Source organism: Hemiscyllium ocellatum, chromosome 4 (genome assembly GCF_020745735.1).
Source record: "Hemiscyllium ocellatum isolate sHemOce1 chromosome 4, sHemOce1.pat.X.cur, whole genome shotgun sequence".
Taxonomy (NCBI): Eukaryota; Metazoa; Chordata; class Chondrichthyes; order Orectolobiformes; family Hemiscylliidae; genus Hemiscyllium; species Hemiscyllium ocellatum.
The window spans coordinates 66,153,801-66,173,662 of record NC_083404.1 but is presented as its reverse complement, the minus strand read 5'-3'; the positions used below and the strand labels follow the sequence as shown (position 1 = coordinate 66,173,662).

General features: G+C 40.4%; 1 protein-coding gene across 1 annotated transcript in view; it reads left to right on the top strand.

Moving 5' to 3' along the window:
* The window catches only part of fbxo15 (F-box protein 15), a 64,079-nt gene that overhangs the window by 8,615 nt on the left and 35,602 nt on the right, over positions 1–19,862 (top strand). The window contains exons 4-5 of the mRNA XM_060824021.1: positions 3,715–3,819; positions 5,145–5,387. Of these exons, the coding sequence (XP_060680004.1) occupies positions 3,715–3,819; positions 5,145–5,387 (348 nt within the window). The remainder of the gene's footprint in view (positions 1–3,714; positions 3,820–5,144; positions 5,388–19,862) is intronic.

Genomic DNA, 19,862 nt, shown 5'->3' with positions numbered 1-19,862 from the left:
ATGTATTGCCGTGATATTCTCCCTAATCAAAAATGCCACTCCTCCATCTCGTCTCCCCTTCTATCCTTCCTATGGCATCTATACCCCTGAACATTGAGCTACCAATCCAGTCCCTCCCTCAGCCATGTTTCTGTAATAGCTATGATATCCCAGTCTTTTGTTTCAATTCATGCCCTAGGTTCATCTGCCTTACCTGTCAAACCACTTGCAATTTGGATTTTTGGTCAGGGGAGGTATGCTGGATTTAGAAGCTGGGTCAAGCAACATGGGAAGAACCTTAAGAGGCTGACCTGTTTCCAAGGTAGCCTGGATAGATCACCTACCTGGGATTCTGTGACTGTGTTCAAATTTTAAAAATCAAAACATAAGACCTCAGTCCTGCTTGCACCCTGTTACAACTACATTCTATGTTCCATCCATGTCAACATGTGCCCCTGTACACTCTTTCTCCATGGCTCCTCTGAACCGTGTGCCATCTATGCCCATGTATTGCAAGCACCTCATTAAGGCTTCTTCCAAACCTGTTAATCCTAGTACTTTAAAAAGTCAAATGCAGTGAAAATACCACCACTTGCAAGTTCCTCTCCAAGTTGTGCACTGTTCCCTTATTGTTCTGGATCAAACTCTGGGAGCTCCCTCCTTAAATGCACTGTGGGTGTTCATACATCAAAAGATTGCAGCTGTTCAAGAAGGCAGGTCACCATTTTTTCCAGGGCAATTGGAATGGGCTATGTCCCAAGAACAAATGAAGAGAAAATTTGCAAGTATTCATGCATGTAGAAAACAATACAATTCTATTAACAGTTTATATTTCAGACTACACTGTTGAGAAAAGCCATGATTTGGAGATGCTGGTGTTGGACTGAGGTGTACAAAGTTAAAAATCACACAACACCAGGTTATAGTCCAACAAGTTTAATTGGAAGCACACTAGCTTTCAGAGCGACGCTCCTTCATTGGGTGGTAGTGAGGGCTCAATCCTAACACAGAATTTATAGCAAAAATTTACAGTGTGATGTCACTGAAATTATACATTTGAAAAATTGATTGTCTGTCTGTTAAGCCTTTCATCTGTTAGAATACAGTGATAGTTTCACTTCTTTCATGTGTAAATCACAAAACTTTTTTTAAAAAGTTGCATTCTCGGGTTAGCTGTTAACAATGATGATAGCTAGACAATATGTTGAAGGTGTTGGCCCCCTGTGTTCTCTGTCTATGCCATGATGTTTAGATTGATTCTAATCTAAAAAGTGAAATAATGGAATTTTACATAAATTCATGCAGTTTTTGAGCTCAGAGTTCTACATGAATGCATGCAGTTTTTGAGCAAAGTACAATGTAACCCTGCAAGTACAAATTCACCCCACAAAATGTGTGTGCACGTGGGTCTTTGTCTGTCTGTCTGTCTGTCTGTCTGTCTGTCTGTGTGTGTCTGTCTGGGTTGGGGGGGTTGTGAGTGTGAGAAAGTGTGTGTGTAGTGTGTGTGTGTGTCCCAAGGTCCTGGTTGAGGCCCTCCCTCAAGTATTCGGATCCACAAGTCTAGGTTGAGGTAGTCAGGGTCATTCTCTTTTGAACAAAGAAGTTTGAGGGAGATTTGATAGCAATGTACGAGGTAATCGCAGGTTTGGATAAAGTAGAGGAAGAAAAGGTGTCCTGATTAACTGATGTTGCAAGGACTAGGGAACATGGATTAAGGATTTTGTGCAAGAGATTCAGGGGAAAATGAGAAGGACATTTCTTGTACAATGAGTGATAATGGCCTGGAATCTCCTGTTTACAAGGTAATGGAATCATGGATGATGAATGATTTTAAAAGGGAGCTAGGATGGTCATGAAGAAATTAGACTTGCAGGACTTGGAGATAGATTGGTGGAATGGGGCTGTCTGGCTTGTTCCATATAGTGCTGGCATGGATTCAATGAGCTGAATGGCCTCCTTCTGTAATGTAAATTACACTATTTTGTTATGAATACTTCACACATGCAACTATGCTTTATTTATAGATTTTTTTTTTCCTATTTTCCTTAATGTCAGTGATGCTTCACCTGTTCACCTGCTTGCATATTTCTCTACTTTTGAAATATAAAGCTCTGGCTGAAGAGTCGTCATCCACAATAATGGGTTCAAGAACATAAAAAGTAGATGCAAGATTAGGTCATCTGATCCCTCAAACCTCCTTTGCCATTTAATCCGATTGTGCTGATTTATTTTTAACCTTAACTTGTCTGCCTGATCACTTTTTAGAGCAGCGATAAGGTGAAATGTTATGATTGAAAGATCTGTGAATCTTTAGATTCCTCTACCTTAGAGGGTTATGGGTATTTAATCTGTTTTCACCTGAGAACTTTTTGGACACTGAGGTTATCATGGCCTATGGAATTAGTTGAGTAAGTGGAATTGATGCAAAGATTCAGCCATAGTCTTCTTAATCGCCAGAGCTTGTGTTGCAAGAGCTTTGTCTATTTTAGCAAGGTCAGATTTGTTTCAGAGCATCTTGCAAATGATTATTTGGTTGTATAAAGTTTAAATATTGCTAAAAGAGACGCAAAGTCAAAGCTTTTCATTTTGCAGATTTGGTATTACAAATGTCTATCATTTCTTTAAAAAAAAAAGCAGTTAAAGCATTTGAAATGCTATTTCCAATATGGTAAAAAATTAAATTTATGACTGTGTCTCCAATATTTTTGTTTATTACCTAATTCTCCTTGGAAACTTTGGTTATTTCTCTTTACAATGCTAATTAATTGAGGGTCAGGCAGCACCCAAGGAGCAGGAGAACCAACACTTCTACATAAGCCCTTCATCAGGCATGAGCCTTGTGGCCCGAGGGGGTTGGGGGAAGGTAGTTGGGAATGTGATAGGTAGCTGAAGGTGAGGGTGAAGTGTGATAGGTCAGAAAGGATAGATGGGAGGGAAGATGGACAGGTAGGACAGTTCAAGAGTTCTGTCACGTCCTGAAACAGACCCGCTACTACAGCTACGTCTCCTCCCTCAGCACCTGCCTCTTGAACTGTCCTAACTGTCCACCTTCCTTCCCACCTATCCGCTGCATCCTCCTCTCTAACCTATCACTTTCATTTCCCTATAGCATTACCAGCTGTCTCTTCTCTCTTTCCCACCCACCCCCCCCAGACACACACACACACACACACACACACACACACACACACACACACACACACACACACACACTCTCTCTCTTTCACTCTCTCTCTTTCACTCTCTCTCTTTCACTCTCTCTCTTTCACTCTCTCTCTTTCTTTCTCTTTCTTTCTCTCTCTCTCTCTCTTTCTCTCTCTTTCTTTCTCTCTCTCTCTCTTTAGAACATAGAACATAGAACATAGAAGGATACAGCGCAGTACAGGCCCTTCGGCCTTCTTTCTTTCTTTCTCTCTCTTTCTTTCTCTCTCTCTCTCTCATTTATCTCTCAGCCCACTTAGGCCACAAGCCTCATTCCTGATGAAGGACTTATGCTTGAAACATTAATTCTCCTGCTGTTTGGATGCTGTCTGACCAGCTGTGCTTTTCCAACACCACACTCTTCAATTCTGATCTCCAGCATGTGCAGTCCTCACCTTTCTCCTAACTAATTGAGGGCTTTTGTTTACTTTAGCTTTGAGTACTGTTTAATATATTATTTTTCATCCAAATGAGGCTTTGTATTGGATTGTCTTAAATCATTCTACAACGTAACAATATGAAAATTACTTCTAGCTTACCATGGGAAGTTCTACAGCAAATCTTTTCCTACTTGGATATATCATCCTTATTGTGTGCAGGCTGTGTGAGCAAGTCCTTCTATCAGGTAGCTAATGACAAGTAAGTGAGCAAACATTGAAATACAAAATCATATATCGTACATTTTAAGCACACTGTGGTACTGAAGTTCAGCAATTTATTTTAAATGAAATCTGAAATATAGTTTATTTTGTATGGTGGAGTTATCGCTATTTCGATGTTCATGGGAAATCAAGGGCACTACTTGCATGATTTTCTTTGGTTTTGACTGCACGTAGATAAACTAGGTTTGAGGGGTGGAGGGACAACTGAAAGTGGAGGCAGAAAATTTAAAGCAAAGGAAGCATCTAGAATAACAAGGGATTTGGGGAAAGTACCTAGAAGCATTATGATTTTAAAAATTGTATTGGTTGACGAGGCATTAAGTTATTTTCACGGTCTTAACTTTCCACTCTTTAATTTTGATGTTTTAAATTTGACGACTTGAGTTTGTTTTAAAAATGAAGAACTTGGCCTATTTGTTAAAATGCTTGATTTCTTAGCTGGCACAGATATCTGAAGGGTCACATACTGTATTACAAATAATTAAAATTAAACGGTGCCCAAAAACAATTCAGCCTCTGTCATCTAGGCATTTTTGTAATGTTGCAATCTGCCTTCTGTTTTTATAATTTAGTGATTTGTATTATAGAATTTGTGGGTGGCACGGTGGCACAGTGGTTAGCACTGCTGCCTCACAGCGTCTGCGACCCGGGTTCAATTCCCGACTCAGGCGACTGACTGTGTGGAGTTTGCACGTTCTCCCCGTGTCTGCGTGGGTTTCCTCCGGGTGCTCCGGTTTCCTCCCACAGTCCAAAGATGTGCGGGTCAGGTGAATTGGCCATGCTAAATTGCCCATAGTGTTAGGTAAGGGGTAAATGTAGGGGTATGGGTGGGTTGTGCTTCGGCGGGTCGGTGTGGACTTGTTGGGCCGAAGGGCTTGTTTCCACACTGTAAGTAATCTAAGTATGTTTGATTTTTATTAATCTTTGCTAAGTGGCAAAGTGTTTTTGTTTTGTATCATTTTTGGATTGTATTCATTATTTATCTTAGTCACTTGAGGCCTGAAATTTCACCACTGGGCACTCAGAAGCTTGATATTTTCATTGTAAATTCTCTTTGTTACTAATGTAAATAGATCAATAGATCTGAGGCAGCAGAAAGAGGAGTTTTATCAAAATTGTTCGAGCTTTTGTGTGTGAATAGCTCAGTGTAATTTTGAGGCTGTTATACCTTATTTTGCCATATTCATTTCCAAATATTAGTAAAATTAAGTTGACATTTATATTAGTGTGTAAAACCTGCTTTTTAAAATGTGATAGAGGAATAATAAGTATATGTTATTTTATGTTTGTATCACTTTCTAGTTTAATTTGGCACAGAATCTACTGCAGGTATTTTGCATGTAAGCGAAATGCCTGGAAGCCCAAGGGTGTAGCCATAGCTACTGAGAAACTAAGCAGAATTACAATCCAGGACTGTCCAACAGGATTCTGGAAAAAAGAGTACATATCCAAATGTGCAGGTCTGGGCACAAGAAGAGTGGGGCAGTTGTTGAAATCCATCAACCGTTATACAGGATTGCCATCCAAGTACAAAGAAGCTGTGAAGTAAGAAAACACTTTTTCAGTACCATTTTGAAATAGGAAACTTAGAAGTATCTGCAAAAGGGAGATAATGAATTTAATATTTGATCTTGAAAATGTTGAGTTTAGCAATTATCATTTCCTCAAATGGTCTTTGCAGATTTTTTTGAATAAAAAGCAATTTTATGGATGTGATGTGAATTAATCCTGTATTGATCCCTTGAGTATTACAAACGTTAAAGACATTTTTCTTAATCTGTGAATTCCCACTCACAGATATACAATGTTTAATTTTAGAATCAAATTTGAATTGTTTATAGCCATTCTAGCTATAGAAAGTCTCAAAATCCATACTGTTGTACATTGTGTTGGATGATCAGCCATAATCATCATGAATGGTAGAGCCGGCTTGAATGATTTATTCCTGCTCCTATTTCCTATGTTTCTATGTACTATTTTGCATTAGATTTGCTACTGTCAGAATGTAATGGGTATTTGTTGAAGTTACCATATAACGTAAGATTATGTGATGAAACATATAGTATTGCAGTTATTTTAACTGATAAAGCAATGTACTAGGAGTGTTTCCTTGGTGTTCAGAGCAACATGCTTTCAACATTACTGACAAATAACCGTGTCTCTGCAGTACAACAATTGATTGCTACTGTATGTAATATTTGTCCCCTTATTTAAAGAGGTGAATGCTTTAGAAGCAATTCAGAGAAAATTCATTAGATTACTAGTTAAGTGATTTGTATTTGTGACTTCTCTAGTCTATATGACTCATTCACTTGTGCCCAAATTTGCAGAGCCATTGAAAACCATTTAAACATTTACAGCAAATTATAAACCTGGTGTCACCCAGTGGATGATTTCTTAGATTTTCTTTTCAGAATTTTATTTGGACCTGGAGTAATAATTACAAGAGTGATAGATGTCCAGCCTCAAATATTTGTAGCACTTTTAGGATACTATAAGCTTCCTGTTACTGGAAATATTGACTTGTGGAATTTTTTTAGTTTTAATATAAGCAAAGGAAAGACTTGGAGGTAATTTTAGTTTTTTTTTCCTTAAATGGTACTGTGGAAGACATCATGTTTTTGTAACATTTCTTTTCCCAGAAACAGTTTTTTTTTCAAACAAAAGCTTTTGTAGAAGTGTGTAATGTTGTAAGTTGGGCCAATTCAATGTGCTTTTTACATCTTGATGCACAAAATAGGGTTTAAATGTTGATGGCTTAAGTGATGATTATTCTACAAGCTTCTATATCTTGTAACATCTGAAAATATTTAAGACTAACAAAAATGTGGTGGAGTCTAAGAAATATTAAACAATAAAATATTCGACAGGTCTGGTAGCATCTGTGGAGCAAAACTACGTTTATATTTCAGGTCAGTGAACTTTCAAGACTTTCTGTTTTGGCCAACACAGAGCCAGACCTGCTGAGGATTGTTTCCATTGTTTTCTATTTTTGTTTAATCTAAATATATAACATAAGGATTTTATTGTCTGCTGTTTGTTACCAGCTCTCTTAACAGGAGTAAGCCATTCAGGCCTTCTCAACAGCTTCACAAATCCTATGTTGTCAAACTTATCTGATGCTGATTTATGAATAGAAACAGGAGTAGACCATTTGGTCCCTTAAGCCTGTTCCACTATTCTAGATGATGCTTAATATCTACTTCAACATGCAAATAGGGCATTATCCCCATTTGCTTGATGTCATTAGTGACTAGAAATCTACAAATCTATCTTGAACTGAAATAATTCCATAGAAGCTGGTATCCTATCACCAAGTCACCCTTTTATTGAAATGAGGAGAGACCTTGATACTGATTCAGCTCCATCATAGCCAGCTCTCAGACTGAACAGGAACCCTGACACTCGTGTTCTTATATTCTCCTGTTTATTTTTTGTTCTTTAAAGCCCCACGAGACAGCAGTAGTGCTTATTTCCCCCAAAGCACTTGTGTGTGTAAGTGCAGGGACTCAGTAAGAATACTGTGCAAAACAATTTTATTCAACATTCCCATGGCCAGGGAAACAGTAACAAGGAAAGCTTGGTAATGGCAATGCTTATGTGAAAAACAAAGTAAAGGGGAGTGTAGGGATTAAAGCAAAATAGAATTGGGAGGGGGAAATAAAGCACTCCACCTCTCGTGTTGCTGATTAATCCCTAAAGGCATAGAGATCGTTGGTGAGTATTGCATGCTCCCTCTCCAAGGACATCCAGGCTCAACATAGCCACAGAGGTTGGGCAGCCAAGTCAGCATAAATGACTCCCTCCGTGGCTGGCTACCTGAAGCTGTTTATTACCAGTCTGGCTGACGTTCCTGTTCTTTTTTTTAATCTTATTTTTATTCTTTCTTTTTCATTTGTGTGTGTGTGTGTGTGTGTGCACGTGCGCACGTGTGAGACACAGTGAAAGACAACAGGTGTACAAATCTTTATTCAATTTCCACCACCAGGTCAACAGAAACACCCAAGTGGCCACTGACAAGTAATGACTTTCTCAGAGGGCAGTGCTGCGTGATCAAACACTCTCTTGTTCTTTTTCTTCAGAGCCAGCTCTCAGCGTGTAAAGGATACTTGACATTCCTTTTTTTTAACAGAACCTCTGGCACTCCTGTTTTTTTTATACCCCCACACTACCACGTAACTGCGGCAGTACTTATTTTTTTCCCCAGCACCCATGTTGTGTGTGTTTGTGCAGATGTGAGACAGTGAAAGGACACAAGCCAGTTCATTTTGTTTTGGAGTTTCTTCTGGGGCACCTCAGCACAGTCAGGTTGCTGAAATTCTGCCTCTGATATGCATGGTGTGTAACGCACACTAGCTCACCTCTTCTGCTGTGAGTACCTCAAAAGAAATTAATTCTCTTCAGGCAGCAAAGATGATAAGATGGCAACATCTGCCATTTCCATCAGATTTAACCTGCTGTGGAGTCTTTTCCCCATTAGCAATTCTGTTGGAGCTATCCAGTAGTTGCATTAGGAGTGGTCCTATGATCAAATAGGAACCGGGACAGTTTGGTATCTAGTAAAGCTGTAGGCTGCTGTGTTAAGCCTGCCTTCAATGTTTGGACTGCTCTTTCTGCCAGATCATTACATGATTAATGGTAGGGAGCTGTCCTTGTATGTTGAATATCATTTGATTTGATGAACTACTCAAATTCCCTGCTGACCTGTTATCTGTGATCAATATTTTCAGGAGCCCGTGTATTGCGAAAGATGAATGCAGTTTTTCTGTCACTGTCCATGTGGTTGACAAATTAACTCTATGCACATTCAACCACTATGGGGTCCATAGTGACTAAGAACATTGAGCTAATGAAAGGACCTGCATAGCCAGTGTGCAACCAAGTCCATGGTTTAACCAGTCATTGCCACGAATGTGGGGAGCTGCAGAAAGTAATTTTTGTCTTTGGCTCTCTGGGCACTACTCCACTAATGCAGCTATGTCTGCATCCAATCCTGGCTACCAGACAATTTTGCCAACATATTCATTTTGGAAATGCCTGGATGACCCTTTTGAAGTTAGTTGGTTTCTCCAGGTCCAGGAAGGTTTCAGTTCTGGTTGTGGTGACCCTTTAGTTTTTCTCCATCATCACCAGCTGTTTCAGTTTTGCCAGGACCGGATCTTTCTGCCTTCAAAAGCAGATATTGTCAGCTGTGACTGGTGTCCAGAAAATTTACAACACTTACAGACTCTTCCAGATGTGGTGCCATTGATGATGTATCTGCCAGCCAGAGGCAGATCAACACAACCACGTTTGCTACATGGTTTCCTGGATGGTATCCCAACTTGTAATTATAGGCGCTTGGTACTAGAGCCCATCGCTGAATTTGACTGCCTTGTGGCACTTACTGTGGGTGGCACTTACCTCTTTCAGTAGAGGTGAACTGACCTGTCGGGCATTACAATCGTTACAACTGGTACTGCTCAAACTGCAAACTGGACTGGTTTGGCGATTCCTCTGCTCTCCAACCTTCTGATTTCTGCCTGTACTTTTGCCTGTTAGGCAAATGGCACTGGTTGGCCTTTATAGAATCGTGGAATTGCTTCCTGCTTAACATGCAAGGTGACCTTGCTGAAGAATTTATGGGTATTTAATTAGAACTTTACTCACTTTCTAATTGAAAAGATTTGAGCCATTCGAGCTGAATCTTTCAACCAATTTCGGTCCACTGAGCTTGGGTCTGAGCCTCTTACTAAATCAGTGGTAACTGATCCAGTTGCTTTTCATAAGATACAGAACCAAAGTTGTACTTTTAATCTGTAAAGGTTCCCTGATAGGACTTCAACTAGACAAAGAACCTATGCAAACCTAAAGGCTGGAGTGCAGAGTGAATTTTGTTGAGCACCGATTCTGGGATCACTGAAACGGTTGTAACCAGGTGACCATTTAACCAGATGTTTATTTTGATCCGTTCTGGTTTGGATGTTACTAAACAGTTTAACTGTTGCAAACCATATGTAGATGGACTTTCCAGGGTGTGCATTCTCATGGATACTGACCTATCTCTTACTTAATTTCTGTCTAGTGGGATTTCCTGCTGTCTCGAATCCATATACTGGCAGCAACTACACTGGCTTGCAGCTGGATTCTGAAGGAGATTTTAACCATTTGGCTAAGTTATGATTTTGTTTGTGAGTTTTGAAGTGGGCTGACCTAGAGTCTCTCCATTTCAGGATATGTCCTGAGTGTGATTATGTAATTGCTTTCACTCAAGTAGTGTTCCTCAAGCTCAGTTAGACTGCTAAGGGTGTCCACTTCCATCGGAATGCCCTGCAAATCAAGTGCTCCACTTGCCGTTTTTTCCAATAATACAGCCCGTTGTAGTGTCTGTTGAAGTCCAGTTAGGCTTCAGGTAGAAACGCTTTTTAATGGTTTCATCATTAATCCCACATACTAAACGGTGTCTCAGCATCTCATTAAGGGTTAAATCAAAGTCACATGCTTCTGCCTATCATCTTACCCTAAATCCCGATTATGGATTGCCCTGGTTCTCGAATTGCTGAATGAAACCAATAGCATCTCGGATTTAGAGTTTGCTTGGGGTCATAATATTCCTTAACTGAATCCATCAACTCTTGAAAGGTTTTAGTATCAGAAAGCAGGATCCTGATAATCAAAAAAGCTGCCTGGAGAATTATTTCTTGCTTTTCATCTGCCCGAATGTAATTTTCCCAGAAAAAATAATTCATTATTTCCATGTACTTCCCAAATAACAGCATTGTGTCAAAAATGTTTACCCCATCTAAAAGAAGGCTGTTGTGAATGAATTTATTCAGAATCGTGCTTTTCTCTTTTTCCCCATTGAAATAAATCCCCAGAGACTGGTATCTTATCACTTTTGTTTTACATGTGGAGAGTCTTTGACAGTGATCCAGCTCCCTTAGAACTAACTTTCAGGGTGAACGGAATGTCTGACACTCCTGTTCCTGTCTGTCAGCTGAGGATCCCTGAGTGAAGCTGCTAATTTGGTCCAATCAAAGAACTTATATTCTAAGAAGTCCACCTGGCTGACTTTGTTACAGAACATAGTTGATAACTGAGCTTTCACAGCCCCCTCAGGATATAGAATTTCAGAATTCCAAAGATTCTCCCTTTGAGTGAAGACATTCCTCCTCATCTCAGCCCTAAATTTTATTCTGTAACTCTGTTTCCTGATTCCAGAGCTCATAGTGAGGGAAAGCATTTTTTCTGCATCTACCCTGAGTATTCTTTGAAAAATTTTGTAAATTTCTGCACGATTGGAATTTAAAAGAATTAGAGACAGATAATTCAAGCCCTCACTAGTCTGCTCACCGTCTCACTAAAGGATAGTTCTGACATCTTTCCTTGGGCAAAGGGACCAGGACTACATTCAACATACTTGGTGCCATTCACCAGCATCTTGTGTAATTGAAGCTTATTGCTCTTATATTCTAATGTTGTTGTGATAAAGTCTAACATTGCTTGCTGCACCTGCGTGCTGGCTTTTACAGATGTATGAATATGAATCTTTTGGCAACAATATTTTCCAATATCTAGTAATTTATGAAATATTCTTGCATATCACTTCCTCCTGCCAAAGGGGATAACCTTACTCTTATTCACATTTATATTTCATCTGCCATGCTTTTGCCCATATACTCAGCCTGCCTAAACCACCTTGGAGCCTTTTACATCCTCACTGCTTGCATTCCAACCAAGTTTTGTATCATCTACGAACTTGGTAATATTACGGTTGATTCCCACATCCGAATCATTGATTTTAATTTGTGAGCTGCTGGGTCCCAAGCACTGATCCTTGCTGTACCTCACTGGTCACCAATCTTAGAATGGCACATTTATTCCTATACTGTGTTCTCTGCCTCTTGACCAATTGTCAGTGCATGCTAATATATTATCCCCAGCCTATGTGCTTTACTTTGTTTACCAAATGCATGAGTCGGACTTAAACATTAGCCTTCTGAAAATTCAAGTATACCACATCCGCTAGTTCCCTTCATCAACTCTAGTAGTAACAACCTCAACAAACTCCCATCAGGTTTGTCAAACATACTTTCCTCTTAAATTATTTTCTAAGTATAGAATAATCATGCTATTTATATTAGACCTAATATTTTCTCTTCTACTGGCATTGGACCAACAAGTCTGTTTTCTTTCTCCTTCTTTACATTGGACTTACATTTATACCTTTACAATCTGCAATCATCATTGCAGAATTAATGGAAGTTTTGAAGCACGTTTAACCAGTGCACCTACTATATCTATCATCCCCTCTTTTAATATTTTTGGAGTGAAGGTCATTTGATCCTGGGGTTTTGTCAACTTTTAATAACTTCAATTTCTCTAGTTTGATTGTTGGTAATTGCTCAGATTCCCGGCAATGAAACTATGCATACCAAGCATGTTGTTTCTGTCCCTGCAACATGTTCTACAACAACTTATTCTGTTCCCTTGCTGCCCTTGGCTAAACCAGATTGTTTCTAACACGTACATCTTATTTGAAGTTTTGCTGAGTCTCTAACCTCATTGTCTACCATAAAATCTGTCTACTTCTGCCTGTAATGTCGGCTATTCAGTGTCTGCCTTAAGCAATCTGCAGAAACCCTTGATCCTTCATACATTAAAGAAAGGTTAAGAATAGACCACTTGGCATTTAGACCTTGATCCACCGTTCAAGAAGATCACAGCTGATCTTATTTTCACTTCATTCCTGCATATCTCTGACCTTTCATCCCTTGATCACCAAAAATCTATGCTTCAATGCTTTAAACATATTTAAAGAGTCTGTATTCACTGCTGTTTGAGGAAGGGAATTTGAAAGACGCTCAACCCTTGGAGAAAATACGTTTCCTCATTGCTTCTGAATGGGAGCTCCTTCATTTTAAACTGACCCTGAGATGTTTGATTCAGTTATGTGGAAAATTCTAGAATAAGTTAAAGTTGGGGAGGTTATTAAATTTTCCAGAACAAATAATAGGAGAAAGTTGGGGTCAGGAAAGAGTCACAAATCTAACTTGAGGCATGGCAGATGAGGGGATAATTAAGAGAAGGGGGCAGTCAACCAGGATTGAGGGTGTTGTACTTAAATGTTCGCAGTATACAAAATAAAATTAAGTAAGTTTGTAGCTTAATTGTAAATTGGCAGGAATGATGTGGGTATCACAAAGGCGTGGCTGCAAGGGGATAAGGGCTGGGAACTGGATATGGGCCGGATGCTGGCAGGAGGGACTAGATTGGGCTGGGAAATCTGGTCGGCATGGACAGGTTGGACCGAAGGGTCTGTTTCCATGCTGTACATCTCTGTGACTATGACTCTATAACTGAATATCCAAGGACACTATTGATATGACAGACACAGTGGCGCGGGTTGGGGTTCCCTCGTTGGTAGGAAATGCAGTTTAAATCAATCACAATAAGTGATGTAGAGTCAGAAGACATAGAATGTGTGTGGATAGAGTTGAAGAACTGTAAAGGGTAAAAGACCCTGATGGGAGTTATGTACAGGTCTCCTAGCAGTCATCAAAATGTGGTGAAGAACATATAATTCAGAAGAGAGAGCATGCTTGTAAGAAAGACACGATTACAATAATCATGGAGGTCTTCAAATGCAGGTACACTAGGAAAATCAGGTTGGTAGTCGATCTCAAGAAAACTAATTCATGGAACGTCTAAGATTTTTTTTTAGAGCAGCTTGTGTTAGAAACTGAGGGAACAGGTAATTTTGGCTTGGTGATATGTAGTGAGGCAGACTTGATTAGGAAGCTTAAGATGAAGACATCCCTTGGGGCAGTGACCATAAAATGATAGAATTTGTCCTGCACTTTGAGAGGGAGTAGTTATAATCAGATGTAAAGGATTGCAATTATAGAGTCAGATGTACAGTATGGAAACCGATCCTTTGGTCCAACCCGGCCATGCCGACCAGATATCTCAGCCCAATCTAGTCCCACCTGCCAGCACCCAGCCCATATCCCTCCAAGTCCTTTCTATTCATATACCCATCCAAATGCCTCTTAAATGTTGCAATTGTACCAGCCTCCACCACTTCCTGTGGCAGTTCATTCCATACACGTACCACCCTCTATGTGAAAAAGTTGCCCCTTAGGTCTCTTTTATATCTTTTCCCTCTCACCCTAAACCTATGCCCTCTAGTCCTGAACTCCCCAACCCCAGGGAAAAATACTTTTGTCTATTTATCTTATCCATGCCCCTCAATTTTGTAAATCTCTATAAGGTCACCCCTCAACCTCTGAAAACAGCCCCAACCTATTCAACCTCTCCGTATAGCTCAAATCCTCCAACCCTGGCAGCATCCTTGTAAATCTTTTCTGAACCCTTTCAAGTTTCACAACATCTTTCTAATAGGAAGGAGACCAGAATTGGATGCAACAGTGGCCTAATCAATGTCCTGTACACCTGCAACATAACCTCCCAACTCCCGTATTCAATACGCTGACCAATAAGGGAAAGCAAACCAAATACCTTCTTCACTATCCTATCTACTTGCGATTCCACTTTCAAGGAGCTATGAACCTGCACTTCAAGGTCTCTTTATTCAGCAACACTCCCTAGGACCTTAGCATTAAGTATATAGGTCCTGCTAAGATTTGCTTTCCCAAAATGCAGCATCTGCATTTATCTGAATTAACCTCCATCTGCCACTTCTCAGCTCATCAGGATCTTGACCAGATGGGCTATTGTAATCTGAGGTAACATTCTTTGCTGTCCCCTACACCTACAACTTCGGTGTCATCTGCAAACTTACTAACTATACCTGTTAAGCTCGCATCCAAATCATTCATGTAAATAACAAAAAGTAGAGGACCCAGCACCGATCCTTATGGCACTCCGCTGGCCACAGGCCTCCAGTCTGAAAAACTCCACCTCCACCTCCAACCTCTGTCTTTTACCTTTGAGCCAGGTCTGTATCCAAATGGCTAGTTCTCCCTGTATTCCAAGAGATCTAACCTTGCTAATCAGTCTCCCATGGGGAACCTTGTTGAATGCCTGACTGAAGTCCATATAGATCACATCTAACACACTGCCCTCATCAATCCTCTTGGTTACTTATTCAAAAAACTCATCAAGTTTGTGAGGCATGATTTCCCACACACAAAGCCATGTTGACTATCCCTAATCAGTCCTCGCCTTGCCAAATACATGTACACCCTGTCCCTCAGGATTTCCTCCAACAACATACCCACCACTGACATCAAGCTCACTGGTCGATAGTTCCCTGGCTTGTTCCTACAACCCTTCTTAAACAGTGACACCAACCTCCAGTCTTCTGGCACCTCACCTGTGTCTATCGATGATACAAGTATCCCTGCAAGAGGCCCAGCAGTCACTTCCCAAGCTTCCCACAGAGTTCTAAGATACACCTGATCAGATACTGGGGATTTATCCACTTTTATGCATTTCAAGGCATCTAGCACTTCCTCCTCTGTAATCTGGACATTTTTCAAGGCGTCGCCATCTATTTCCCTACATTCTATATCTTCCATATCCTTTTCCACAGTAAGTGCTGATACAAAATACTTGTTTAGTATCGGCTCCACACAAAGGTCACCTTGCTGATCTTTGAGGGGCCTTTTCTTTCCATAGTTACCCTTTTGTCCTTAATGTATTTGTAAAAACCCTTTGGATTCTCCATAATTCTAATTGCCAATGCTATCTCATGTCCCCTTTTTGCCCTCCTGATTTTCCTCTGAAGTGTACTCCTGCTGCCTTTATACTCTTCTAAGGATTCACGCAATCTATCCTGTCTATACCTGACATATGCTTCCTTTTTTTTTCTTAACCACACCCTCAATTTCTTAGGTACAGGGAATGTTGGATGACCTATCAGCCTTTACTTTCTCCCTGACAGGAATATACTTTCTCTGGACTCTAGTTATCTCAATTCTGAAGGCTTCACATTTTTCAGCCATCCCTTTACCTACGAACATCTGCCCACAGTCAGCTTTTGAAGCTTGTTGCCTAATACTGTCAAAATTGGCCTCCCCAATTTAGAACTTCAGCTTTTAGATCTGGTCTATCCTTTTCCATCATTATTTTAAATCTCTTGGAATTATGGTCGCTGGCCCCACAGTGCTGCCCCATTGATACTTCAGTCACCTGCCCTGCCTTATTTCCCAAGAGTAGGTCAAACTTTGCACCTTTTCCAGTAGGTACATCCACATACTGAATCAGAACGTTTTCTCCATTAGAAATTCCTCTCCATTTAAATCTTTAACACTATGGCAACTCTATTTGATGTTTGAAAAGTTAAAATCCCCTACCATAATCACCCTATTATTCTTGCTGATAGCTGAGATCTCCTTACAAATTTGTTTCTCAATTTCCCTCTGGCTATAATACAATCCTAGTAAGGTGATCATCCCTTTCTTATTTCTCAGTTCCACCCAAATAACTTCCCTGGATGTATTTCCAGGAATATCCTCCCTCAGTACGGCTGTAATGCTATCCCTAATCAAAAAAGCCACTCTCCCTCCTCTCGCTTCCCTTTCTATCCTTCATGTAGCATTTGTATCCTGGAACATTAAGTTGCCAGTCCTGCCCATCCCGGAGCCATATTTCTGTAATTGCTATGATATCCCAGTCCCATGTTTCTAATCATGCCCTGAGTTCATCCGCCTTCCCCATTTGGCCCCTCGCATTGAAATAAATGCGGCTTAATTGATGAGACCTACCTTGTCCCTGCCTGCTCTGACTGTTTGACTCACTTCTGTTCTCTGCTGTACCAGTCTCAGATTGATGTCTTTCCTCACTATCTCCCTACCCTCCCCTCCCCCCACACCTTATTAGTTTAAATCCTCCCAAGCAAATCTCCCTAACAGTATGTTAGTCCCCTTCAAATTTAGGTGCAATCCGTCCTTCTTTATACAGGTCACTTAAACCCCAAAAGAGATTCCAATGATCCAACAATGTGAATACTTCTCCCATACACCAGCTCCTCAGCCATGCATTCATCTGCTCCATCCTCCTATTCCTGCCCTCACTAGCTCGTAGCACTGGGAGTAATCCAGATATTACAACTCGAGGACCTCCTTTTAAAATTCCTGCCTAACTCTCTGTAATCTCCCTTCAGAATTTCAAACTTTTCCTTTCTTATGTCATTGGTTCCAATGTGTACAATGACCTCTTGCTGGCCCCTTTCCCTGTGAGAACATTCTGCATCCTCTCAGACATTCTTGATCCTGGCACTAGGAAGCAACACACCGTTCTGATTTTTTGCTGCACAGACAGAAACGTCTGTCTGTACCTCAGACTAGAGAGTCCCTAGCACAATTGATCTCTTGGAACCCGATGTACCCCTCATTACATTAGAGCTAGGCTCAATACCAGAAGCTTGGCAGTTTGTGCTACGTTCCCCTGCGAATTGATCACTCTTTTATATTTTCCAAAACAACATACTTGTTTGAAATGAGGATAACCACAGAAGGCTCCTGCACTAGCTGCCTTACCTCTCTTACCTTTCCTGGAATTAACCCATCTATGTGACTGTGTATCTGAGACTTTTCTTCCCCCCCACTTCCCTATAACCATCCATCGCATACTGTTGCTGTTGCAAATTCCTCATTGCCTCTAACTGTCTTTTCAACTGATCCATTCGATCTGAGTGATTCACAACCAACAGCTTTTATTGCAGATATAATCCGCACTAACCCTTAATCTCTCTTTAAACCCACACATCTGACAAGAAGTGCATATCACTCTCTTCAAGGCCATTTTTGCTCCTTCACCATCTATAGACCCAGAAATTAGCACCGTCTTATTCCTCTACAAAATACTGCCTCAGGTTAAATTAATAGTTATGGCTTGTATTTTAAACTTAATCAAGAGAGATATCTAAAAAAAAAATAATCAAGAAAGTACACACTCTGCTCACTTTTGCAGACTTCCTGTAGGCCATACCTTAAAAAACAATTCACTTATTTGTTTCTGTGCTGTGAACCTCACCCAAACAGTTCCTCCAAGATCAATTGTAAACTTTATTGTTTGTTAATTTTCCCAGATGCACTCCGATGTCCAGCGATACATAAATTCAAATAGCAAAGGCAGTAATTGTGCAGGTAACTGGTGTCAGTTTCTTTTAAAGACATTAGGGAGTTGCTGACTAGAGTTGATTGGAAGCCTAGCAATGAGGACGGTAGAGCAGCAATAGTAGGAGTTTCTTTCAAGAATTTGACAGCACAGAAGAAATTCATCCCAAAGAAGAAACAACATATTAATGGGAAGATGAGGCAACTATGGCTCTCGAGGGAAGCAAGGTATAGTATAAAGCATACAATGTGGTGAAGATTAGTGGGAAGCCTGTTAAAAACTAGCAGAGGATAATGAAAAATGCAATACGAGAAAAGAAGATGACATGAGAAAAATTGTTTAGATATCAAAAATGTAAGAGGGAGGAAAGAGCGGACATTAGATCATTAGAACTTGAAGCTGAAAGAACTAGGAATAGTGGGCAAAAACAGTGGAGGAACTGATTAGGTACTTCTCATCAGTTTTCACAGTGACAGACATCAGGCAGCATACCAGAGCTTCAAAAAAGTTCAGGGCGAAGTGTTTAGTATAATGGCTATTACTAAGGAAAATGTTTTGGGAAGCTGAAATGTCTGAAGGTGGATAAATAACCTGGATCAGAGAGATTACATCCAGAAGGAAATAGCTGAGGAGGTTGTAGCGGAAATGGTGATCTTTCAGGTATCATTAGAGTCAGAGGAAAGCAGAGGACTGGAAATTGGCTAATATAACAGATAGGGAAGCAGAAGACAGGAAAATATAGGCTGATCATTGTTGAGACCTTAGAGCCCATTATGAAGGATGAAATTGTGGAGTACTTGGAAGTACATGGTAAGAAAGGACAGAGTCAGCATAGCTTTGTTAGGGAGAGGTCATGCTTGATACATCTGTTGAATTCTTTTGAGGAGGTAATGAGCAAAGTAACCTAACCTGAGCCAGTAGATATGATCTTTTTGGATTTCCAGAAGGCCTTTGACAAAGTGCCATACAGGAGGCTGCCAAATAAAATAACGAACCCATGGTGTTAGGGACAAGGCAGAGGATTGACTGACCAGCAGAAGGCAGAGAGTAGGAATAAAATCTTTTTCAGATGGCATCCGGTGACCAGTGGAGTCCCGCAGGGCTCCACGTTTGGACTACAACTATTCACCTGATACATTAATGTTCTGGATGAAGGAACTGATGGCATTGTTGCTAAGTTTGCAGATGACACAAAGATAGGTGGATGAACAGATAGTGACGAGGAAGCAAAGAGACTGCAGAAGGACTTGGACATGCTTTTAAAGGAGTGTTAAGAAGAGCAAGGAGAGGACATGAACAGTCTTAGCAGGTAGAATGAAGGAGATCCCTAAAGCTTTCTATAGGTATGTGAGGAATAAATGGGTGACTAGGGTAGGAATAGGGCCAGTCAAAGACAAGTGGGAAGTTGTGTGTGGACCCTGTGGAGATCAGAGAGGTGCTAAACGAATATTTCTCATCTGTTTTCACTGCAGAAAAGGAGAATATTGTAGAGGAGACGAATGAGATACGGGTTTTTAGACTATAAAGGACCGAGGTTAGTAAGGAGGAGGTATTATCAATACTATAAGGAGTGAAAATAGACAAATCTCCTGGGCTGGGTGGGATTTATCTGAGGATTCTCTGGGAAGCTAGGGGGAGATGTTCGAGCCTTTTGCCTTGATCTTTGAGTCGTCTTTGTCTGCAGGTTTAGTATCAGAGGACTGCAAATCTTGTACTATTGTTCAAGAAGGACAATAGAGATGACCTAGGTAATTAAAGGATTATAAGAGAGAGGATATCTAATCATCTAGCAAACAATAATTTGATTGCAGATAGTCAATATGGTTTTATCAAGGCAGGTCATGTCTCAGAAACCTCATTGAGTTTTTTGAGAAGGTGACCAAGCATGTGGATGAAGATAGGACAGTTGATGTGGTGTGTATGGACCTCAGTAAAGCCTTTGGTAAGGTACCACAT